This window comes from Hyaena hyaena, unplaced genomic scaffold, assembly GCF_003009895.1.
Source record: "Hyaena hyaena isolate Hyena2069 unplaced genomic scaffold, ASM300989v1 scaffold_15, whole genome shotgun sequence".
Taxonomy (NCBI): Eukaryota; Metazoa; Chordata; class Mammalia; order Carnivora; family Hyaenidae; genus Hyaena; species Hyaena hyaena.
The window spans coordinates 1,922,850-1,946,045 of NW_024080647.1; the positions used below are offsets into that span (position 1 = coordinate 1,922,850).

At 36.2% G+C, this 23,196-nt stretch overlaps 1 protein-coding gene across 2 annotated transcripts in view; it reads right to left on the bottom strand.

Moving 5' to 3' along the window:
* MAP2K5 (mitogen-activated protein kinase kinase 5) overlaps positions 1-23,196 on the bottom strand; it is a 269,836-nt gene that overhangs the window by 155,440 nt on the left and 91,200 nt on the right. For both annotated transcript variants that reach the window (XM_039220044.1, XM_039220036.1), the window contains exons 10-11: positions 20,933-21,001; positions 20,742-20,823 (exon numbers count right to left, since the gene is read on the bottom strand). In XM_039220044.1, the coding sequence (XP_039075975.1) occupies positions 20,742-20,823; positions 20,933-21,001 (151 nt within the window). The remainder of the gene's footprint in view (positions 1-20,741; positions 20,824-20,932; positions 21,002-23,196) is intronic.

The following is a 23,196-nucleotide window of genomic DNA, read 5'->3' on the forward strand; positions in this document are numbered from 1 at the left end:
TTAGAATGTTCACATTAACCAAACAAAAGGTGGTGAATATAAGTATCAAAATACACATACAAACTAATAAAGTTGTAATACATCTATCTAAATGAATTATTACCCTTTGAATTAAGTACCAAGATAAGCAATCAATCTATTCCAAAGGTACTTAGTTCAAAATAGTTTGGGTTTTGTTTGCTTTTTAAATTCTCTTTAATAACACTTTGAAAACCACTTTGTGAAGGAAAAAAGAAAAACCAATCTCCCTGTATCATAATAATGGTATTCACTCTCATCCTTCATCTTTATCAAATCCAGCCCTTGGCAGTTCCAAAACCCAAAATCATTAGACTGTGCACATAAGAAAGGCAGGGCCATGTTGTTTGTTTGTTTTAAATTTCCATCAATCTAGAAACTGGGACAATTAGCAGATAGTAGCTACTTGATAAATATCTATCAGATGAACAGGTGGAAAAACTGAAATCACCATGAACTTCACTAGATAGGTAGAACTGCTCTGAAAGAAGTTTCAAAAGAAGGGACCATAGCCAACAATAACATTACTGAAATAACTGCACAACTTTCCTAGGTAAGTATTTTAAAGGAACCAATATTCATTTGCAAGTATAAATTTGGGTGCAATTGTTACATTTTCAATCTCACACAGTAAGATAAGATTTTTGGAAAGATATACAAAAAACCACTACTTCACTCATATTAACAACATGATTGTATGAGGGCTATTAACAACAGGCAATAACCTTTCTTTGAGTCCAGTTGAGGTGTAGTCTTTCAGTTCTATAAAGGAATTATCCAGGATATTTGAAAAATAATTTCCATTTCAATCAAAGGCTAAAAATTCATATTTAACCAATCTATTACTGGATGATTTCTAAGTGTGCCTTAAATGATACTAAAATGAAATGCAGTTATGTATATTTCACCGATATGAATATTTTTATATGTCAAATTTTCCTAAAGCTGAACATCAGAAAAATTTTTTTTTTCCTATGAAAACAAATTATATATATTGCATATATATAAAGCTACTGGCTTTGTATTTATTCTGCTTACAGTAAAAAATGATCACTTCTTTAGGTAACTGGCTTGCAGTTTCCAGATTCTTACAAGAAGCTGGAAAACCATAGTATGACTAAACTTTATGCTTTGACTGTGGGTGCTCCCTGGAAGATAATGAAAGAAAAAAAAAAAAAGACACTTCTGCAATGAACTGAACCATCTTTATTTACTTAAATAGCATTTTTATTATAGATGCAATAAAAGTGAAAATATGTTAAGAAAACATTTCATGTTCTCATTGATCTTTCAGATGAATTGGCACTTGCAAGGATAAACAGTCTCAAGATCAAGCGTTACATGCTGGTAGTTGGAAGACTGACAAATGTAGTTTATTGGACCGATCCCTTGTGAAGTGAACAGCTTGAGTGGCTCAAAACTAAGAGGTGCAAATTCATTCACAGAGACTAGTAAGAAGTCCTAAAAGAAGATGCTTTATATATATACATAAGATGTAAATCAGGCTTTAATTAGCTAAACAGACAAACAGTCAACAATCTAAACCAAAAAGCCAAAGATTACAGTACTACTCTTATTGGCAGAACAATCCAGAAAAGAATCTTATTTTGAGGCATTTCACTGGTTTTTGGAAATATCCACTTAATCTCAGTTATATCCCACTCTTCTCAGCCATCCACATGGGTGACTCTTTACATACTGGCTTTGTGTCATCACAGATTCATCCTGTCCTTGACATAATCATTAGAGAGAACGGTCAGAGGCCAAAAAAAAAAAAAAAAAAAAAAGATCTGGCAGATCCACTCAGAATCAAGAGCTACTATTAAGGCTTTAGGAGCTCTCTGTGTGCAATTAAATAATTCTTAGCCTAAAAATGACAGAGTTTATATTTCAATTTTCACTGAGGCTTACTATCATCTCTATCCTATGGGCCTATCTCCAAAAGGCAATTCTTAGATTCATCATATCACCCAACATTAGTGCTAGAGGGACATTAAAGATCAGTCCAATGACTTTATTTGATAAGTGGGGGAAACTGAATCCCAGAAAGATAAGTTTTCTAGTCATGGCCATGAGTCAATTGATGGCAGAGCTCAGGAAAGGTCTCGGCCTTTGAACTCCCAGAACTGCAAACATTTAAAAGCTTTCCCTGTAACATCATTGAGCTTGAGAATTACATGTGAACTTTCTACAGTTTAATGTAATGTGTTACCACCACGACACACTCAGATAGTTTAATCTTAGCTGAGACACTGGTATTCAAGGCATTTAGAAACTCTTTTCTATGTTGCACAGTTGGTTTAAACCTTTTCTTCATGATTCCAAGGTGACGTCACTGGTTTGCTTTCTGTGACCTCTCACTTCCCTGTGTTCCCTGGCCTCAGATCACCCACAGCCAGTCGTTTTTTAAAAAAATTTTTAATTATTAAATGTTTTTTCCTAGCCAGTCATTTTATTTCATGCCACAATCCTCCATAGGAACCAGGAGGAAGAGCGCTAATGGATTAGCAAAAAAACCCATCACAACTACCAAACTATATGCTTCTCTTGAGGAATTCGGGCCATCATTTTCATGCAACTAAGCAAAAAGGACTCACGGCTGTGAAATCTGTGTTTAACCTAACACAGGACTAAACATAAAGTAGTGTCTTGAATGTAGGATAAAATAGAAATATGTAGTTAATAAATGAGAAGCAACAATACTGTCATATTAATCCCAAAATTTTCCTTAAAATGACCAGGATTATTATTAATACTAATAAAATTAAAATCTGGAGCCATAAGCAAAAATTTCAGAAGCAGCTCTCCTAGACTCTGCTAGCTATAAAAACAAAGAGCCCTCTCTTTCAAGGACCCAAAGGAATGAGTACTTGGTACTTCTTTTCTTTCTCTGCAACATGGGTTATTGAGGAAAAAACGTATTCTGATGATGGTAATCCGAAAACATGGGCATATATTCTGAGATGCTGTATTTGAGCATTTCTGAGTAGATTTAGTTTTACTTAATGAGAAGGCATATCACATCACTCCCCTACTTGAACCCTTCCAGTGGCGTCTTAATTCAGATGAAAACACAAATTCCTTACATGGTCTATAAGGCCTACACAATGTAGCTTCTACTTACTTCTCTGGGCCCATCTGGCCCTAGGTCCTCCCATCAATTCTCACTAGTCACTCTGGCCTTCCTATGGGGCCTTCATTATATCAAGCTTGCTCCCATGTTGGAGTATTTATCACAGATACTCTGTCTTCCTCGAAGATGTTCCCTATGACCTTCCGTGAGTGGCTCACTGACATTAAAGCCTGCTAAAATTGTCACTCCCATAAGAAAGCCATCCTTGACCATCCTGTCTAGCAGCTCCTCACTTATTAGTCATCATCTATCCTGCTTTATGGTCCAATGAGACTCACCTCTCTCTGAGAATGTACTACATGTCTCTTCTCAGCCCCCTCTTCCAGAATTTAAGTTCTGTAATGATAGGACTTAAGTCCTATTCACTGTATCCCCAGGTTGAGAACAGTGTCTGAAGGAAAGTGTTCAATAAATGGATATAAATGACTAATATGAGATTAAAATAGACAGTGAAAATCTACGCTAAAGGAATAGTACTACAGTTGGGAGAAAACTGTCAAGAAGCTTAACTGCAAGGGAAGGTAACAGAAGAAATGATAGAGGTGGTACATAGTTTCTGGTCCATATAATTTTTAGGGTACATTTTGCTGTAATTATAGAGAAGGAAGATCCATAAGAAAGAGGCTGAGTGATAGAGAAAGTTTCACTAAACGTATGCACATGTGGAGGGACTGACTTTATGCAGCCCTTCATGTGCAAGGACGATCATGCTGGCGTACTTGTGCTAAGCTACAGATGGAAGATAGCAAGGAATTGTGAGAGCTCATACCTGAGTGTCTACGTTACCTCTGAAGGAGAAAGGAGGAAGTCAGATCTGGAAGATGGTTACGAGATTTTAGGATAGTTGATGTGGGAAATAACAGAAAGATAAGAAATGGAGAACTAAATGTAAAAAATGGGAAACTTTACTGTTCTGGGACTGATTAGCATGGAGTAAAGGGAAGCTGTCAAGAAGCAAAAGAAAGGGGCTTTTAGGCAGTTCAAGTCTAGAAAGGAGTTGCCTCAAAAAATAGATTTAAAGACAGGCTGCAAAGTGAATGTTTTAAGATAAAGACTTAATGTATTAAAAATGTGTCCTCTTCAATTTTTTCATCAGTGTTTTACAGTTCCCACAGTGTAAGTCTTTCACCTCTTTGGTTAGGTTTATTCCAGGTATCTTACTATTTTTAGTGCAATTGTAAATGAGATTGTTTTCTTAATTTCTCTTCTGCTGCTCCATCAGTGTATAGAAATGCACCATGAGGGGCACCTGGGTGCCTCAGTAGGTTAAGCGTCCAGCTTCAGCTCAGGCTATGATCTCACAGTTTGTGAGTTCAAGCCCTGTGTCAGGCTCTGTGCTGACAGCTCAGAGCCTGGAGTCTGTTTCAGATTCTGTGTCTCCCTCTCTCTCTGCACCTCTCCTGCTTGTGCTCGGTCTCTCTCTCAGAAACAAATATTTAAAAAAAATTTTTAATTAAAAAAAAAAAGAAATGCACATTGGTTTTGGATCCTGTGACTTTGCTGAATTCATTTCTCAGTTCTAGTAGTTTTTTTTGGTGGCGTCTTTAGCATTTTCTATGTATAGAATCATGTCATTTGCAAATAGTGAAAGTTTCACTTCTTTCTTGCTGACTTGAACTCCTTTTATTTCTTTTTCTTGTCTGATTGCTATGGCTAGGGCTTCCAGTGCTTTGTTGAATAAAAGTGGTCAGAGTAGACATCCCTGTCTTCCTCTAGACTCTTGGGGGAAAGCTCTCAGTTTTTCACCATTGAGTATAATGTTTGCTTTAGGTTTTTCATATATACCCTCTATTATGTTGAGGTTTGTTCCCTGTAAACCTACTCTGTTGAGGGTTTTTACTGTAAATGGATGTTGTACTTTGTCAAATGTTTTTTCTATATCTATTGAAATGATCGTATGGTTTTAATCCTTTCTCTTGATGTGATGTATCATGTTGATTGATTTGCAAATACTGAATTCACCCTTACATACATACTGGGGACAAATCCCACTTGACTGTGGTAAATTATTTTTGAAATGTATTGTTGGATTCAGTTTGACAGTATTTTCTTAAGGATTTTGGCATCTATATTTTCAGAGATACTGGGCTATAGTTCTCTTTTTTGTGGTGTCTTCATATGGCTTTGGGATTAGGTTAATACTGGCCTCAGAGAATAAATTTGGAAGTTTCCCATTCTCTTCTATTTTTTTGGAATAGTTTGAGAAGAAAAGGTATTAACTCTTCTTTATTCATTTTTATTTTTTAATAATTTATTTATTTATTTTTTAAATTTACATCCAAGTTAGCATATAGTGTAACAATGATTTCAGGAGTAGATTCCTTAATGCCTCTTAACCATTTAGCCCATCCCCCCTCACCCACCCCCTCCAGTAACCCTCTCTTTGTTCTCCATATTTAAGAGTCTCTTATGTTTTCGTCCCCCTCCCTGTTTTTATATTATTTTTGCTTCCCTTCCCTTATGTTCATCTGTTTTGTATCTTAAAGTCCTCATATGAGTGAAGTCATATGATATTTGTCTTTCTCCGACTAATTTTGCTTAGCATAATACCCTCTAGTTCCTTCCCTGTAGTTGCAAATGGCAAGGTTTCATTCTTTTTCATTGCTGAATAATACGCCATCGTATGTATATATACCACATCTTCTTTATCCATTCATCCATCGATGGACATTTGGGCTCTTTCCATACTTTGGCTATTGTTGATAGTGCTGCTATAAACATTGGGGTGCATGTGCCACTTTGAAACAGCACACCTGTATCCCTTGGATAAATACCTAGTAGTGCAATTGCTGGGTTGTAGGATAGTTCTATTTTTGATTTTTTGAGGAACCTCCATACTGTTTCCCAGAGTGGCTGCACCAGTTTGTATTTCCACCAGCAGTGCAAAAGAGATCCTCTTTCTCTGCATCCACGCCAACCTCTGCTGTTGCCTGAGTTATTAATGTTAGCCATTCTGACGGTGTGAGGTGGTATATCATTGTGGTTTTGATTTGTATTTCCCTGATGATGAGTGATGTTGAGCATCATTTCATGTGTCTATTGGCCATCTGGGTGTCTTCTTTGGAGAAGTGTCTGTTCATGTCTTTAGCCCATTTCTTCACTGGATTATTTATTTTTTGGGTGTTGAGTTTCATAAATTCTTTATAGATTTTGGATACTAACCCTTTATCTGATATGTCATTTGCAAATATCTTCTCCTATTCTGTCAGTTGCCATTTATCTCCTTCTCTGTGCAGAAGCTTTTTGTTTTGATTAGGTCCCAATGGTTCATTTTTGCTTTTGTTTCCCTTGCCTCTGGAGATGTGTTGAGTAAGAAGTTGCTGCAGCCAAGTTCAAAGAAGTTCTTGCCTGCTGTCTCCTCGAGGATTTTGATGGCTTCCTGCCTTACATTTAGGTCTTTCATCCACTTTGAGCTTATCTTTGTGTATGGTGTAAGAAAGTGGTCCAGGTTCCTTTTTCTGCATGTCACTGTCCAGTTTTCACAGCACTACTTGCTGAAGAGACTGTCTTTATTCCATTGGGTATTTTTCCTGCTTTGTCAAAGATGAGTTGGCCATACGTTTGTGGGTCCATTGGGTTCTCTATTCTGGGTTCTCTATTCTGTTCCATTGATCTAAGTGTCTGTTCTTGTGCCAGTACCATACTGTCTTGATGATTACAGCTTTGTAAAACATCTTGAAGTCCGGGATTGTGATGCCTCCTGCTTTGCTTTCCTTTTTCAAGATTGCTTTGGCCATTTGGGGTCTTTTCTGGTTCCATACAAATTTTAAGATTGCCTGTTCTAGTGCTGTGAAGATACTCGTGTTATTTTGATAGTCACTGCTTTGAATATGTAGATTGCTTTGGGTAGTACTGACATTTTTGCATTGTTTGTTCTTGCAATCCATGAGCATGGAATATTTTTCCATTATTTTGGTGTCTTCTTCAATTTCTTTCATAAGCTTGCTATACTTCTCAGTGTATAGATTTTTCACCTCTTTGTTTAAGTTTATTCCTAGGTATTTTATGGGTTTTGGTGCAATTATAAATGGGATCGATTCCTTGATTTACCTTTCTGTTGCTTCATAGTTAGTATAGGAATGTAATTGATTTCTGTGCACTGATTTTATATCCTGCCACTTTGCTGAATTCATGGATCAGTTCTAGCAGTTTTTTGGTGGAATCTCTTGGGTTTTCCATATAGAGTATCATGTCATCTGTGAAGAGTTAAAGTTTGACCGCTTCTTGGCCAATCTGGATGCCTTTTATTTCTTTGTGTTGTTCCTGACCTAAGGGGAAAGCTCTCAGTTTTTCCCCATTGAGGATGATATTAGCAGTGGGTATTTCACATATGGCTTTTATGATCTTGAGGTATGATCCTTCTATCCCTGCTTTTTAAGGGCTTTTATTGAGAAAGGATGCTGTATTTTGTCAAATGCTTTCTCTGCATCTATTGAGAGGATCATGTAGTTCTTATCCTTTCTTTTATTGATATGATGAATCACATTGATTGTTTTACGGATACTGAACCAGCCGTGCATCCCAGGTATAAATTCTACTTGGTTATGGTAAAAAAAAATTTTTTAACGTATTGTTGGGACCAGTTGGCTAATATCTTGTTGAGGATTTTTGCATCCATATTCATCAGGGAAATTGGTCTATAGTTCTCCTTTTCAGTGGGGTCTCTATCTGGTTTCAGAATCAAGGTAATGCTGGCTTCACAGAAAGAGTTTGGTAGTTTTCTTTCCATTTCTATTTTTTTGGAATAGCTTCAAGAGAATAGGTGTTAACTCTTTCTTAAATGTTTGGTAGAATTCCCCTGGAAAGCCATCTGGCCCTGGACTCTTGCTTTTTGGGAGATTTTTTATTACTAATTTGATTTCTTCACTGATTATGGGCCTGTTCAAATTTTCTATTTCTTCCTGTTTCAATTTTGGGAGTTTATATTTACCTCTTCTTTAAATGTTTGGTAGAATTTGCTTGTGAAGCTGTCTGGTCCTGGACTTTTGTTCACTGGGAGATTTCTGATTACTGATTCAATCTCCTTGCCAGTAACTGGTTACTCAAGTTCTTTTTTTCTTTCTGCTACAGCTTTGGTAGGTTATATGTTTCTAAAGATTTATCCATTTACTCTAGGTTTTTCACAGTGTTCTCTTACAATTGTATTCTGTGGTGTTGGTTGTTTTTTCTCCTCTTTCATTTGTAATTTTATTTATTTGAATCCTTGCACTTTGTTTTTTGATGAGACTGGCTAGAGGTTTAGGAATTTTGTTTATATTTTTAAAGAACCAGCTCCTGTTTTCATTTATTTGTTCTAGTTCTATTGCTTTTTTTTTTTTTTTTTTACAGTTGTATTTGCTTCCTTCTGCTAGTTTTGGGTTTTGTTTGCGGTTTTTTTTTCTAGTTCCTTTAGATGTAAGGTTAAGCTGTTTGAGACTTCCTTTTACTTCTTGAGGCAGGCCTATATTGCTAAAACTTCCCTCTTAGAACCACTTTTGTTGCATCCCAAAGGTTTTGGACCACTGTGTTTTCATTTTCATTTGTTTCCATGTGCCTTAGACTTCTTCTTTGATTTCTTAGTTGATCAATTTATTGTTTAGTAGCATAAATTATTTAACCTCCCTGTATTTATGGTCTTTCCAGATTTTTTCTTGTGGTTGATTTCTAGTTTCATAACATTGTAGTCAGAAAAGATGCATGATCTTTTTTAATTTGTTGAGACTTGTTTTGTGGCCTAATATGTGATCTATTCTGGAGAATGTTCTGTGTGTAAGACATTCCATGCTCATGAGTTGGAAGAACAAATATTGCGAAAGTAATTAAGAAAGCAATCTACAGATTTAATGCAATCCTTAGCAAAATACCAACAAAATTTGTCACAAAACTAGCGCAAAAAAAATCCTAAAATGTATGTGCAACCATGAAAGACCCCAAATCTAAAGCAATTTTGACTAAAAAAAAAAAAAAAGGCTGGAGGTACCACAATTAAAGTTGTATTACAAAGCTGTAGTAACCAAAGCAGTATGGTACTGGCATCAAAATAGAACAGAATAGAAAACCCAGAAATAAACACACAATTATATGATCAATTAATCTTTGACAAAGCAGGGAAGAATAACCAATGGGAAAAAGACCGTCTCTTCAACAAAACTGGACAGTAACATGCAAAAGAAACTGGATCACTTCCTTATACCATACACAAAAATAAATTCAAAATGAATTAAACACTTCACTGTGAGACCTGAAACCACATAAGTCCTAGAACACAGGCAGTAAAGTCTCTGACATTGGTCATAGCAACATTTTTCTAGATATGTCCCCTGATGTAAGAGAAATAAAAGCAAAAATAAACTGCTGGGACTACATCAAAATAAAAAGTTTCTGCATAGTGAAGGAAACAATCAATAAAACTGGAAGGCGACCTACAGAAGATATTTGCAAATATCTGCAAATGACATATCCAAAAAAAGGTCAGTACAGAAAATATATAAAGAACTTATACAAATCAACACCCAAGAAACAAATAACCCAATTAAAAATGGGCAGAAGACATGAACAGACATCTCTCAAAAGAAGACATCCAGATGGCCAACAGACACATGAAAGGATGCTCAATGTCACAATCAGGGAACTGCAAACCAAAACTACAATGAGATAATACCTCACACCTGTCAGAATGGCTAAAATCAATGGCACAAGAAACACCAAGTGTGGGTGAGGTTGTAGAGAAAAAGGAACCCTCTTGCACTGTTGGTGGGAATGCAAATTGGTAGGGCCACTGTGGAACACAGTATGGAGTTTCCTCAAAAAAAAATTAAAAACAGAATTACCATATGATCCAGTAATTCCACTGCTGAGTATCTACCCAAACAAAATAAAAAGGCTAACTTGAAAAGATATATGCACCCCTATGTTTATAGCAGCATTATCAACAATAGTCATATCATGAAAAAAGACCAAATGTATACATATGTGTACACACACACACACACACACACACACACAGAGGAATACTATTCAGCCATAAGAAGGAATAAAATCTTGCCATTCACAACAATATAGATGGAGCTAGAGAGTACAATGCTAAGTGAAATAAGACAGTCAGAGAAAGACAAATACCCTATGATTTCACTCATAGGTAGAATTTAAGAAACAAAACAAATGAGCAAGGGGAAAAAGAGAGAGAAAAAAAAAGCCAAGAAACAGAATCTTAGCTGTAGAGAACAAAGTGATGGTTACTAGAGGGGAGGTGGTTGGGGGATGGGTGAAGTAGGTGATGGGGATTAAGGAGTGCAGTTGTGATGAGCACCAGGTAATGTATGGAATTTTTTAATCACTATATTATACACCTGAAACCAATAAAACACGTATGTTAACTATACTGGAATTAAAATAAAATGAAATTTTTAAAAAAAGTATAAAAATGTAACTAAAAGGTGACATTAGCAAAAATGACAGAGATTCTCTTCTCCACAAAAGCAATAAAGAAATAGGCAAAAATTGTCAGAATCCATCTTTTCAGAACTCTGGAAATGAAAGGGACTGCAGCAACCCAAAAATCATTTATTGATGGTTTGTGGCATTTTAAGCTGCCCTGTTCCCAGGGCCTCCTCTCCAGCTTCACTGAAGCCTTGAGAAGGAGCTGCCTGCAATGCCAGGGAACACAGCAGTCAGGGAAGCACGGTACAGGTAGGATTGAGTTGGTGCTCCTTCAAATCCACGTTCTCAGGAAAGTTTACTTTTTGTCTGGTGGTTTCCCTGGAAGACCCTTCTGGCAATGTTGTCTTTATTCAACCTGACTTATAGGTTGCCTAGTACACAAAGTCTTCTTTGGGGCATTTGTTGAAAACAATTAGAAATAACTGATTAACTTTGCAACTGACTGAGACGGCGGATAACAGCTGGGGTAAACAACTAGTTAAACAAATTTCTTAAAGAGGAAATATAGGAAATGCTGTGTCCATAGAGGCTTTTAACAATTCTATCGTATTCTTGGCAATCTAGGATATGTGTATGGGGAAGGCCATGTGCATGCTTAGGAAGGCTCTGAGAGTGGCTCTGAGCATGTACTGGGGCTGACCAGGAACCTCTATGTAAGCAGGAAGCAAAAACTAGGACAAAGTTACCAACTGCCTGGGTGAGTGTTGAAGGTGTACCCCAAAAACACATGGAACGACCCCTCAGCAAAGACAAGGACACTTATTACTCCAAGCATTTAAGGAAATCTCTGTCCAATCATTAGCTGACTTGTAAGCTAACTGAAAAGAGGCTTTGGTGGCCATACACTGAAGGTGGAAACATTACAGAATAGTTCAGAAAAGTCACTAAACTTAGCAACAATACACTCTGGGGAGGGGAGAGAATCTGATTTCCAGTGTTAACAAAGTATTTAATTTAAAATGTCCAGTTTTCAGGGCAGCTGGGTGACTCAGTTGTGACCTGTGGTCAGCAAGTTGGAGCCCCACTTTAGGCTTTGGGCTAACAGCTTAGAGCCTGGGGCCTGCTTTGGATTCTTTCTCTCTCTCAAAAACAAAGAAAAAAAATAAAAAAGAATCACTATTTAAAAAATAAAATTAAATGTCCAGTTCTCAGTAACAAAACCAAAAAAGTATGACCCATACACAAGAATAAAAGCAATCAACAGAAACTATACATACAAAAGCTCAGATGTTGGACTTACTAGAAAAAAATCTTTAATCAGTTATTTAAGAAACACCCTGGGAAACCATGTAAGGAACTAAAGTATGATGATAATGTCTCCCCAAATAAAGGCTATTAATAAAGAAACAGAAAGTATACACCTACACACATACATACACACACAAACAGGTATGTGTATATAAGTTATACATACATTTGTATGTATATATACATACACATACATACACAAACACATACATAGATACATACATACATACATACATACATAAAAAATAATAAATCCTGGGGGCGCCTGGGTGGCTCAGTTGGTTAAGCCTCCGACTTTGGCTCAGGTCATGATCTCGCAGTTTGTGGGTTTGAGCCCCGCATCAGGTTCTGTGCAGACAGCTCAGAGCCTGGAGCCTGCTTCAGAGTCTGTGTCTCCCTCTCTCTCTGCCCCTCCCCCACTCATGCTCTGTCTCTCTCTGTCTCAAAAATGAATAAACTATAAAAATAATTTGAAAAAAAATAATAATAAATCCTGGAGTTGAGAAAAGAATCAGGGAATATAAATATAGGTCAATTGAGATTATCCAGTCTGAGGAATAGAAGGAAAAGAAGAAGAAAGAAAAATGAACACATTCTCAGAGACTGTTAAGACACCATCAAGCATATCATATTACAGGAAACCTGAAAGAGAAGGAAAGATGCAGAAAAAATATGTGAAGAAGTAACAGCCAAAAATTTCCCAAATTTGATAAAACCATTAATTTACACATTCAAGACATGCAATAAACTCCAAAACAAGTAAAAAGACTAACACCTAGATATATCAAGAAACTGTCCACAGACAAAGATGAAAGAGAGTCTTGAGAGCCAAAAGAAAAATAATATGTTAATTACAAGAAATTCTCAAAAATATTAACAGAACCATGCAGATCAAAGGCAATGGGATGGCATATTCAAATAGCTGAAAGAAAAAGACTATTGATCAAAATCTCTATATCCAGCAAAATTATAGTACAAAAGTGAAGACACTCTCAAATCAACAAAAACTGAGGGAATTCACCAATAACTGACCTACCGTATAAGAAATTAAAAGGAGTCCTTCAGACTGAAGGAATTTCAGAGGAAAGTTACTACATAGTAACTCAAATCCACACACAGAAATAAAGGATACTGGTGAAGGTTACTATATAGGTAAATATAAACGACTGGATAAATGTATTTTTGTATCTCTTTTTCTCCTGTCTGATTTGAAAGAAAACTATAGGGGCATCTGGGTGTCTCAATTGGTTGAGTGTCTGCCTCTTGATTTCAGCTCAGGACATNAAAAAAAAAAAAAAAAAAAAAAAAAAAAAAAAAAAAAAAAAAAAAAAGAAAGAAAGAAAAGAAAAAAGAAAAAGGAAATAAACTTAAGAAAAGAGAAAAAAGAGAGAACTACATAAAGCAATAAGTATAACTGCATTATTAAGTACACAACTTATAAAGATGTAACTTAAATGACAGTAATAGCACAAAGAAGGGGGACAGAATGGAGCTATATAGGAGCAACAATTTTATAGACTTGAAAAAAGATGATATTAATCTGAACTAAGTTGTTACAAGTTAAGATGTTAATTGTAATCTCTAAGAAAAGCAAAACTATAACTCAAAAAATATAGTAAAAAAAATCACGAGAATGTAAACAAAACATTAAAAAATATCTAACAAAAAGAAAGCAGTAATGAATGAACAGAGGAACATAAAAGAACACAACTAAAGAAAACAAGTAGTAAAATGGCAGATATTGCTGGCAATTATATTAAATGTAAATGAATTAAACACTGACAGATTGGCAGAATGGATTAAAAAATGATCCAACTCTATGATGCCTACAAGAGATGCACTTTGGATCCAAAGACCCAAGTAGGTTGAAGGCAGAACAGTGGCAAAATATAGAACAAGCAAATAAGTATGGAAACCAACTTGACAATAAACTACTTGTTAAAAAAAAAAAAAAAAAAGAACAAGCAAATAAAAAGCAATGGGGCTGGGGCTGGGATGATATTAGACAAAACAGACTTTTAAACAAATATAGTAATTAGACACACATTTTGTAATAATTGAAGAGTCAGTCTACTGTGAAGATGTAACTATTACAAACATATATGCACCTAACAACAGAATGCCAAAATATATGAAGCATAAATTTACAGAATTGAAAGAGAAATACACAAACAAAAAATATTAGTTGGAGATTTCAATATCCCATTTTCTTAAAAAAATTTTTTTTAATGTTTATTTACTTTTGAGAGAGAGAGAAGGAGAGAAAGAGAGAGAAAGAGAGAGAGAGGTGTTGGGGCAGAGAGAGAGGGAGACACAGAATCTGAAGCAGGCTCCAGGCTCCGAGGCGTCAGCACAGAGCCTGACACGGGGCTCAAATCCATGAACTACGAGATCATGACCCGAGGTAAAGGTGGATACTCAACCAACTGAGCCTAGGCATCCCTTCAATATCCCACTTTCAATAATAAATAGAACTAAACTGAAGATCAACAAGGAAATAAAATACTTAAATAACACTGTAAATGAATTAGACCTAACAGACATCTAAGGAAAATCTAACCCAACAAGAGCAGAATATACTCTTCTCAGGTATATGTGAATCATTCTCAGGAGTAGACAGTATTAGGCCATCAAACAAACCTCAATAAGTTTAAAAGAACTGAAGTCATGCAAAGTATGTTCTCTGACTTCAAAGGAATATTAGTTCATAGATATAGGTTCATTAGAAATCAACACTAGGATAATCAATATTAGTAACATTAGATATTAACAACAGATTCAATGTGGAAAATGACATACTCCTAACAGAAAATGGGTCAAAAAAGAAACTGCAAGGATGTCTCCTTTGTGCAGAATTAGAAAATACTTTAAAATAAATGAAAATGAAAACAAAACATACCAAAACTTCTAGGATGCAGCTAAAGCAGTACTTAGAGGGAAATGTATAGCTGCAAATGGCTACAATAAATAAAGATCTCAAATCAGTATCTTCCCTTTGCACCCTAAAAAACTAGAAAAAGAAGAGCAAACTAAACCCAAAGCTAGTAGAAGAATAAATAAGTATTAAAGCAGAGAAAAACAGTAGAGAAAAATCAAAGAAACTAAAAGTTAGTTCTTTGAAAAAGATAAACTGACCAACTTTTAGCTACACTGGCAAAAAAAAAAAAAAAAAAAAAAAGAAAGAGAGAAGACTCAAATTACTAAAATCTGAAATGAAGGTTGGAAATATGATACCAACTCTACAGAAATAAAAATGATTATAAAGGAATACTAGGAACAACTGTATTTCAACAAATCAGATAACCCAAATGAAATGGACAAAGTTTTAGAAAGCTACTATCAAAACATATTCTGAATAAACCTATAACTACCTATAATTAGTAGAGATTGGTAATCAAAAAACTACTCACAAATATTATTCAGTCTTAAAAAGGAAAAAATTCTGACACATACCACAGCATGGACGAACCTTGAGGACATTATGCAAAGTGAAATAAGCCAGTCCCAGAAAGACACGTACTGTATGATTCCACTGAAATGAGGTACCCAGAGTAGTCCAATTCATGCAGACAAAATATCAGAATGTTAGTTATCAAGGGCTGGGGTTGAGAGGCAACATTACTGTTTAATGGGTACAGAGTCTCAAATGTTTGAGTACTGTTTAATGGGCAAAGAGTTCTGGAGATTAACGGTGGCATGGGTTACAGAGCAATGTGAATGTACTTACGAGTTACGAACTACACACTTAAAAATGGGTAGTCTGGTAAATAATATGTTACATGTGTTACATACTACAATTAAGAAGTACTGTTGGGAAAGACAGTCTTAGGTGCACTGTTCTTTGAACCCGGTCTGAATGGGCCCTGGGTCTGGAACACTTGCTCACCAGCAGATAAAGAGCCCACATAGCCTGTGCTGGGCTTACCGCTATGTTCTGGACTATTTTCTGGACTATGTTTTCCCCTGTTTCGGACTCAGTGTGTACTCCTTTGTCCTGCTTAAGCACGTGTGTCAATGGCCTTCAGGCATGTCCCCAGCTTTCAGCACTTTTGACATCACAGGGGTAGGGCGGGGTAGAGGATCCTTTTGCAGTAGCATGAGGAGTGTGTGTAGGCCAAGGGCCCCAGTCCGGCTGCCAGGAAGGATCTGCTGTTGGCCACAGGGAACTGATACTCCCACGCTGACCCTGCTGTGTCTCTTTTTCTTAGGTGAAGCACTGTTAACTCCAGTGCCTCACTGCACTCTGCTTTCCTTGGCAACTCCAAACTAAGCTGCAGTGGGCAGAAGTGCTTGGATTTCTCCTGATAACTGGCAACAGATGCCACTTGACCATAAAAACAACTCACAAAGAAAACCCCAGGACCAGATGGCTTCATTGGCGAATTCTACCTAATGTTTAAAGAAAAACTAACATTGATCCATCATAAACTATTCCAAAAACTAGAAGAGGAAAAAATACTCTCCAACCCCTTTGAGGTCAGAATTATCCTGATACCACAACCAGACAAGGACATTACAAGAAAAGAAAACTATAGACCAATATTTTTTAAGAATATAAGTGTAAAAATCCTCAAAAAGATACCAGCAAACTGAATCCAGTCATTTATAAAAAGCATTATACATCATGACCAATTGGAATTATCTCACGAATACAAAATTGGTTCAAGATGCAAAAGTCAATTAATATAACACTTCTGGAATATTGGATTTAATTATGGAATTATGGAAAAATGGATTTTAAAATCATGATCACTTCAACACAGAAAAGCCACCTGACAAAATCTAATGCACTTTCATGATAAAAATACTCAACAGGGGCGCCTGGGTGGTTCAGTCAGTTAAGCGTCTGACTTTGGCTCAGGTCATGATCTCATGGCTTGTGGGTTCGAGCCCTGCGTTGGGCTCTGTGCTGACAGCTAGCTCAGAGCCTGGAGCTTGCTTCAGATTCTGTATCTCCCTCTCTCTCTGACCCTCCCTTGCTCATGCTGTCTCTCTCTCTCAGAAATAAATAAAACATTAAAAAATTTTTTTAAAAATACTCAACAAACTTGGAAGAGAAGCAGATTTTGACAACCTGATAACAGACATCTACTAAAACCCCACAACTAATGTCACACTTAATCGTGAAAAACTAAAAGCTTTCCATCTAAGATCAGGAGAAAAAGAAAGGTGTCTGTTCAAACCACTTCTATTTGACATGGTACTGAAGGTTTCAGCCGGGGTAATTAAGCAAGGAAAAGAAATTAAAAGCATCCGGATTGGAAAGAAGAAGTAAAACTATGTCTATTTGCAGATGACGATCTATATAGAAAATTCTAAGGAAACAACGAAAAACTTTTAGGATTGAGAAACAAGTTTAACAAATTTATCCTGCAACGCAGCAGGATACAAGATCAATATATAAAAATCATTTATATTTCTATACACTAGCAATGAATAATCCAAAATTGAAATTAAATTTTCAATTTGCAATAGTATTGAAAAAATATTTATGAATAAATGTTAACAAAAGAACTGCAAAACTTGAATACCAGAGACTACAAAATATCACTGAAAAAAATTAAAAAGGATCTAAATCAATGGAAAGATATTTTGTGTTCATGAAGTATAAGACTTAATATTGTTAGGATGGCAGTACTCCCCAGATTGATCTACAGATTCACTGCAATCTGTATCAGTATCTTGGCCGAATTTTTAATGTATGTGCAAATTTGGAAGGCTGACTGTAAAATTCACATGAAAATGCAAGGGACCCAGAATGGCTAAAACAATCTTAAAAAAGAATAAAGTTGGAGTACTCACACTTCTTAATTTCAAAACTTACTACAAAGCTAAAGTAACACAGAATAAAAAAGTAAAAGTACAGGACGACTGAGTGGCTTAGTCTGTTACGTGTCTGACTGTGGCTCAGGTCATGATCTCCCAGTTCGTTGAGTTTGAGCTCCACATCGGGCCCTGAGTTGACAGCTCAGAGCCTGGAGCCTGCTTCGGATTCTGTGTCTCTTCCCTCTCTCTCTATGCTCCTTCTCTGCTTGTGCTACCTCTCAAAAATAAATAAATAAACATTATACAATAAAAAAAAGTAAGCAAGCACAGTCTGGTATTGCCACAAGGATGGGCAAATAGATCAATGAAATAGAACTGGGAGTCCAGAAATGCATTTCATGGTCAATAAATTTCTGACAAGAGTGCCAAGAAAATTCAACGGGAAAGAATAATCTTTATAACAAATGGTGCTAGAACAACTGGATATTGACATGAAAAAGAATGGATTTGGACTCTATCATATACAAAAATGAACTCAGATCAAGAACTTAAATGTAGGAATGAAAATTATAAAACTCTTAGAAGAAAAGAGGTATATAAACTTTCATGACTTTGGATTATATAATAGTTTCTTATATATGACATCTAAAGCACAAGCCCCCAAAGAAAAAACAGATGAGCTGAACTTCATCAAATTTTAAAACTTTTATGCTTCAAGGACGCCTGGGTGGCTCCGTTGGTTAAGTGTCCAACCTCAGTTCAGGTCATGATCTGATGGTTCGTGAGCTCGGGCCCCATGTCGGGCTCTGTGCTGAAGCTTGGACCCTGGATCCTACTCTGGATTCTGTGTCTCCCTCTCTCTCTGCCCCTCCCCCATTCACGCGTTCGCTCTCGCGCGCTCTCTCTCAATAAACATTAAAATAAAAACCTTTTGTGTTTCATAGGACACTATCAAGAAAATGAAAAGACAGCTCAGAATGGAAGAAAATATTTGCAAATCATACATCTGGTAAGATAACTAGTATCCAGAATACACACACAATTCTTACAACTCAACAATAAAAACACAAGTAACCCATGTCAAAATAGACAAAAGATTTGAATACACACTTCTCCCAGAAAGATATACAAATGGCCAACAAACACATGGAAATATTGTCAGTCATTAGCCATTGGGAAATCTAAACCAAAACTAAGAGATACTATTTCTCACAGGCTATAATAAAAAAGATACACAATAACAAGTGTTGGCAGCTATGAATGCAAACGGGTGTGAAACAGAATGGAATGGTTTGGCAGTTCCTCAAAAGAACTATACAGAGTTGTCACACAAGTGAGCAAGTTGACCCCTAGGTATATACTCAAGAGAACTGAAAACATATATCCCCACAAAAAACCTGCATACAAACATACAAAACAGCATTACTCATAATAGCTCAAAAGTGAAACATCTCAAATGCCCATCAACTGCTAAATGAGTAAATAAAATGTGGTATGTCCACACAATGGATTATTATTCAGCCATAAAAAGGAAGTACTGATAAATGCTACAGCATGGAAACTTTGACAACATTACGCTAAGTGTAAGAAGGCACAGGGCTCCTGGGTGGCTCAGTTGGTTGAGGGTCTGACATCGGCTCAGGTCATGGTCTCAGTCTATGGGTTCAAGCCTCATCTCGGGCTCTGCGCTCACAGCGTGGAGCCTGTTTCAGATTCCCTCTCTCTCTGCCCCTTCCCTGCTTGCGCAGGCTCTCTCAAAAAAATTAATGAACATTAAAAAAATTTTTTAAATAAAATAAAAAGCCAAACACAAATCCCACACCCTGCATGATTCCATTTATATGAAAAGTTGAAAATAAGGAACTCTGAACACAGAAAGTAGACTGGCAGTTGCCATGGACTAGAGGAAAGAGGGAAAAGCGAGTGGCTCCTAATGGCTAATGAGTTTGTTTCTGGGGTGATAAAAATGTTTTAGAATTAGTGATGATGAGCTTGTACAGCCTTGTGAAAATACTCAAAACCAATGAACTCTATACATCAAAATGGTGATTTTATGGTGATTAAATATGCCATCTCAAATAATACATGTTTTATCGAAATAATTTAGAAAACATTATATACCTTATTATAGTATCAAGCTACTAATGTTAGCTTCTGAAAACATCCTACAAGGCATAAACTAGTTACCTTAGTTACATACTAACAATCCCCCAAATAAACTAAGTATGTAAAAAAGAAAATGCTGAAGGGCACCTGAGTGGCTCAGTTAAGCATCTGACTCTTGATTTCGGCTCAGGTCATGATCTCAGAGTTCTGAGTTCGAGCCTCATGATGGACTCCATGCTGACAGTGCAGAGCCTGCCTGGGATTCTCTCTCTCTCTCTCTCTCTCCGCCCCCCCCCTCCCTCCCAACCCCCCATTGTCATGAGCAGGTATACTCTCTCACTCTCTCAAAATAAATAAGTAAACTTTAAAAAAATGTTGCGTTTTAATGGGTTAGAAACTAAAAACTGAATATATAAAATCCAAAGACTTCTTTGATTTAAAATGGGTAAATAACAATGATGACATTATTTCAGGAATAGGAGACCAAGAAATCTACATTTTGCCATAACATTCAGATCAAGAAAGAGTTACCACATAGAAATGAATGAAAAATACAGATGAAAGGAAAGGGCTAGAGTCCAAAGAAAACTAAACACATCTTGGCTAAACAGCTGTGTTGAAAAACAATTTCTTATCTTGCAATTAAGAACCGATTTCTTTCTAAAAGACACAGGACATTGGGTTAATAGATTTCTTTAAAAGAAAATCTGTTTTGGCTATTGAAACATTAAAAGAACAGAACATCTGTTTTGCAAGTAAAGACAGATTGTACGGAAGAATCAAATATCAAACCACCGATTAGGCCAGCATTTAATCTGTTCTATTTAAATTTTCAATAAAAGTAAATGAAATTACATTTTGAAACTATAGCTCAGCTGTAAATATGTAACATCGGGAACTTCTAACACTAGATGTTTTAGAGTATAAAGGAGGTCACTATTGGTATATTTTAATTATTTTTTAATTCTACTTGACATCTATATCAGAACCAGGTTTTAAAGCACTCTACTTCCCAAGTCATTTTCAAAGTATTATAATAGGGAAAACTCACCATCCATGAATTCTGTACATATTGAAATCCTGTTTTCTACGAAAAAGGCACCATAAAACCCTATGATATATGATGAATCACACTGTAACAAAAATAAGACAAAAACAGTTAAAAAAAAACACAACACCACACACCTACAAGTCAATACCATAAGATGCTTTGTAAAAAGAAAATGACCAAGAAAAAATTACCTTATAAAGAATTTCCAACTCAGACATAATTTGCTTCTGAAGTTCCAGTGTAATATCTAGCAGTATGACCTAAATACAGAAAGGAATCAACATTCACACATATATTCACCTTTGAATTAAATATAGCTGTACGCACTATGAAATATAAAGAGAAAAAATATGGTGTTTCCTCTATTCATTGCCCCTTTCTCCTCTCCACCACCATAACCCCCAGGAATATAAACTGTATCCACATCTGCCTAACCCTTTGTATTGGGGGAGGTGGTATAGAAGTGATTGATGGGACCAAGGAGAAAGCCAGGTCTCAAAGGTCAGTATTAATGGCTTTAAAAGTCAGTTAAGTTATAACACCCTTAATTTATACACTCTATTTTGGCCACATTGGTTATTTCCAGAAGAGGAAGAAAGGAATGACCCTGAAACCATTTTAAAAAAACTGTCTTGTAACTCAGACACAAGGCAAAAAGCAAAAAGGATGATGAATAAAAATGATAAAGAAGGCTCTTTAGTTATGAGAGAAATAAGGAGTTTTAAAAATATATCATATCTTTATATTCTTCAGTCACATTTCTTTGCTAATACTGTTAAAAAAATGCCAGAGCTTGAGGGACCCACAGAAAGACTTCATCTAATTCTCTTCTTTTCAAGGAGGAAACCAAGGTTCTAAGAAGCCACATAGCCTGGCAATGTCAAGGTCCCTCCCCAACCAGGAAGACTGGGCACTTTTTAGAACGTCCTGTGGTGGCTTATGGTTTTCCTTAACCCATCAACCACTGAGTCAGATTCATGACACAGAAATGTAAAACAATTTACAAACTTACCTAGAATAAATTCTAGTTTATTTCAAACACTTGCTTAAGAAAGGAGACCATAAACTGCTCAAATTTTACTTAACAGTTCAGTGAAGCCAATTCAAGGGAAATTGTTTTTACTTAAAAAAGGCAGTGCTGAGAATAAAATAGGTGAAAGGCAATTTTTAAGATGTGTGGCAGAGTTTCTGACTCCAGACAGTTCTAGATAAAAGCTTAACATTCACGATTACCATGATAGTGCAGTTATATACCATCTAATACTGAACTATATTTTGTGTTATGACTGCAGAATATATATATACACTCATACTGGGAAAAAACCCCCATAAATTATGAATTGCAAACTGCTGACAGAGCAGGGAAAGAAAAGGATAATTCTAAAACATACATTTTATAGTGCTGACATCCATCTGAGGAGGGGGAAAGGGAAGGGGAAAAAAGGCATGGCCAGTTTCTATCAAGAGTTTGCTTTAGGGTTATTTATAAAAGCTCTCACTAAACCTGATTGTAAGTGTAACACAAAACTGCCAAGAAACATTTAAACGTTTCTCCCGATCAATAGTCATTTGCCAACAATATTCACTTACATTTTTGTTCCTATATAAAACTAGCGACAAAATTAATTCATCTAGTGTTGTTTCAATTCCATGCCATAAAATAGCAGAGCTCTTCACACCACTATGTCAAGTACAGAGAATCTTTTACCCTCAAGAACTGCTAAAAGGAATGAACTTGTTATTTACCTTAGAGTAGTGGTTCTCAACCCTGGCCTCACGTTATCATTACTTTTATATAAATATATGAGGGCACACTGAACAAATCCTCGTGCACAGACCTTACCCTAGAATACTAGAATCAATCTTGGGTTGGGCCCACATGTTAATATTTTTTTGTGTTCTACTCCACAGTAAGGTTGAGAAACACTTATCTAAGGTTTCAAAAATGCCATTTATTCAGTACTCAGCATGACTACTAAGATACACTGCATCTCCAGGCCCCCCAACCCAGAAATGCCAGGATTCACCATGGCCAGCCAACACCTTACAATTAACCCCAAACTACTGGCTATAAACACATCATTCCCTTGATCAAGAGCCTCAATTAGGTTCCCATATCCTAGCATAATATTAACATAACTCTAGCATGACATTCAAAGAATTCTTCCACAACCTAGTTATTCTGACTCCTTTTCCCACTCCTCCTCAGCACAAAGCCAATCCTCCTGTGAAACCAGATGAACTGGAAGGCAGCTATGCTCGCCACCCTACCACCAATGTAGAAACTAGGTGCTTTTACAGGAGTCCACATACATATCCTGTGCTTTCCTCACTTCTGGTCTTGATGATCCCTCCACTTGAGTTGTGTTTCCTCACTCCATTCCACAGCAGGTAATTATATTTCTTTTTTCTTTTCTTTTCTTTTTTTTTCAGAGAGAGAGTGCACATGTGTGTG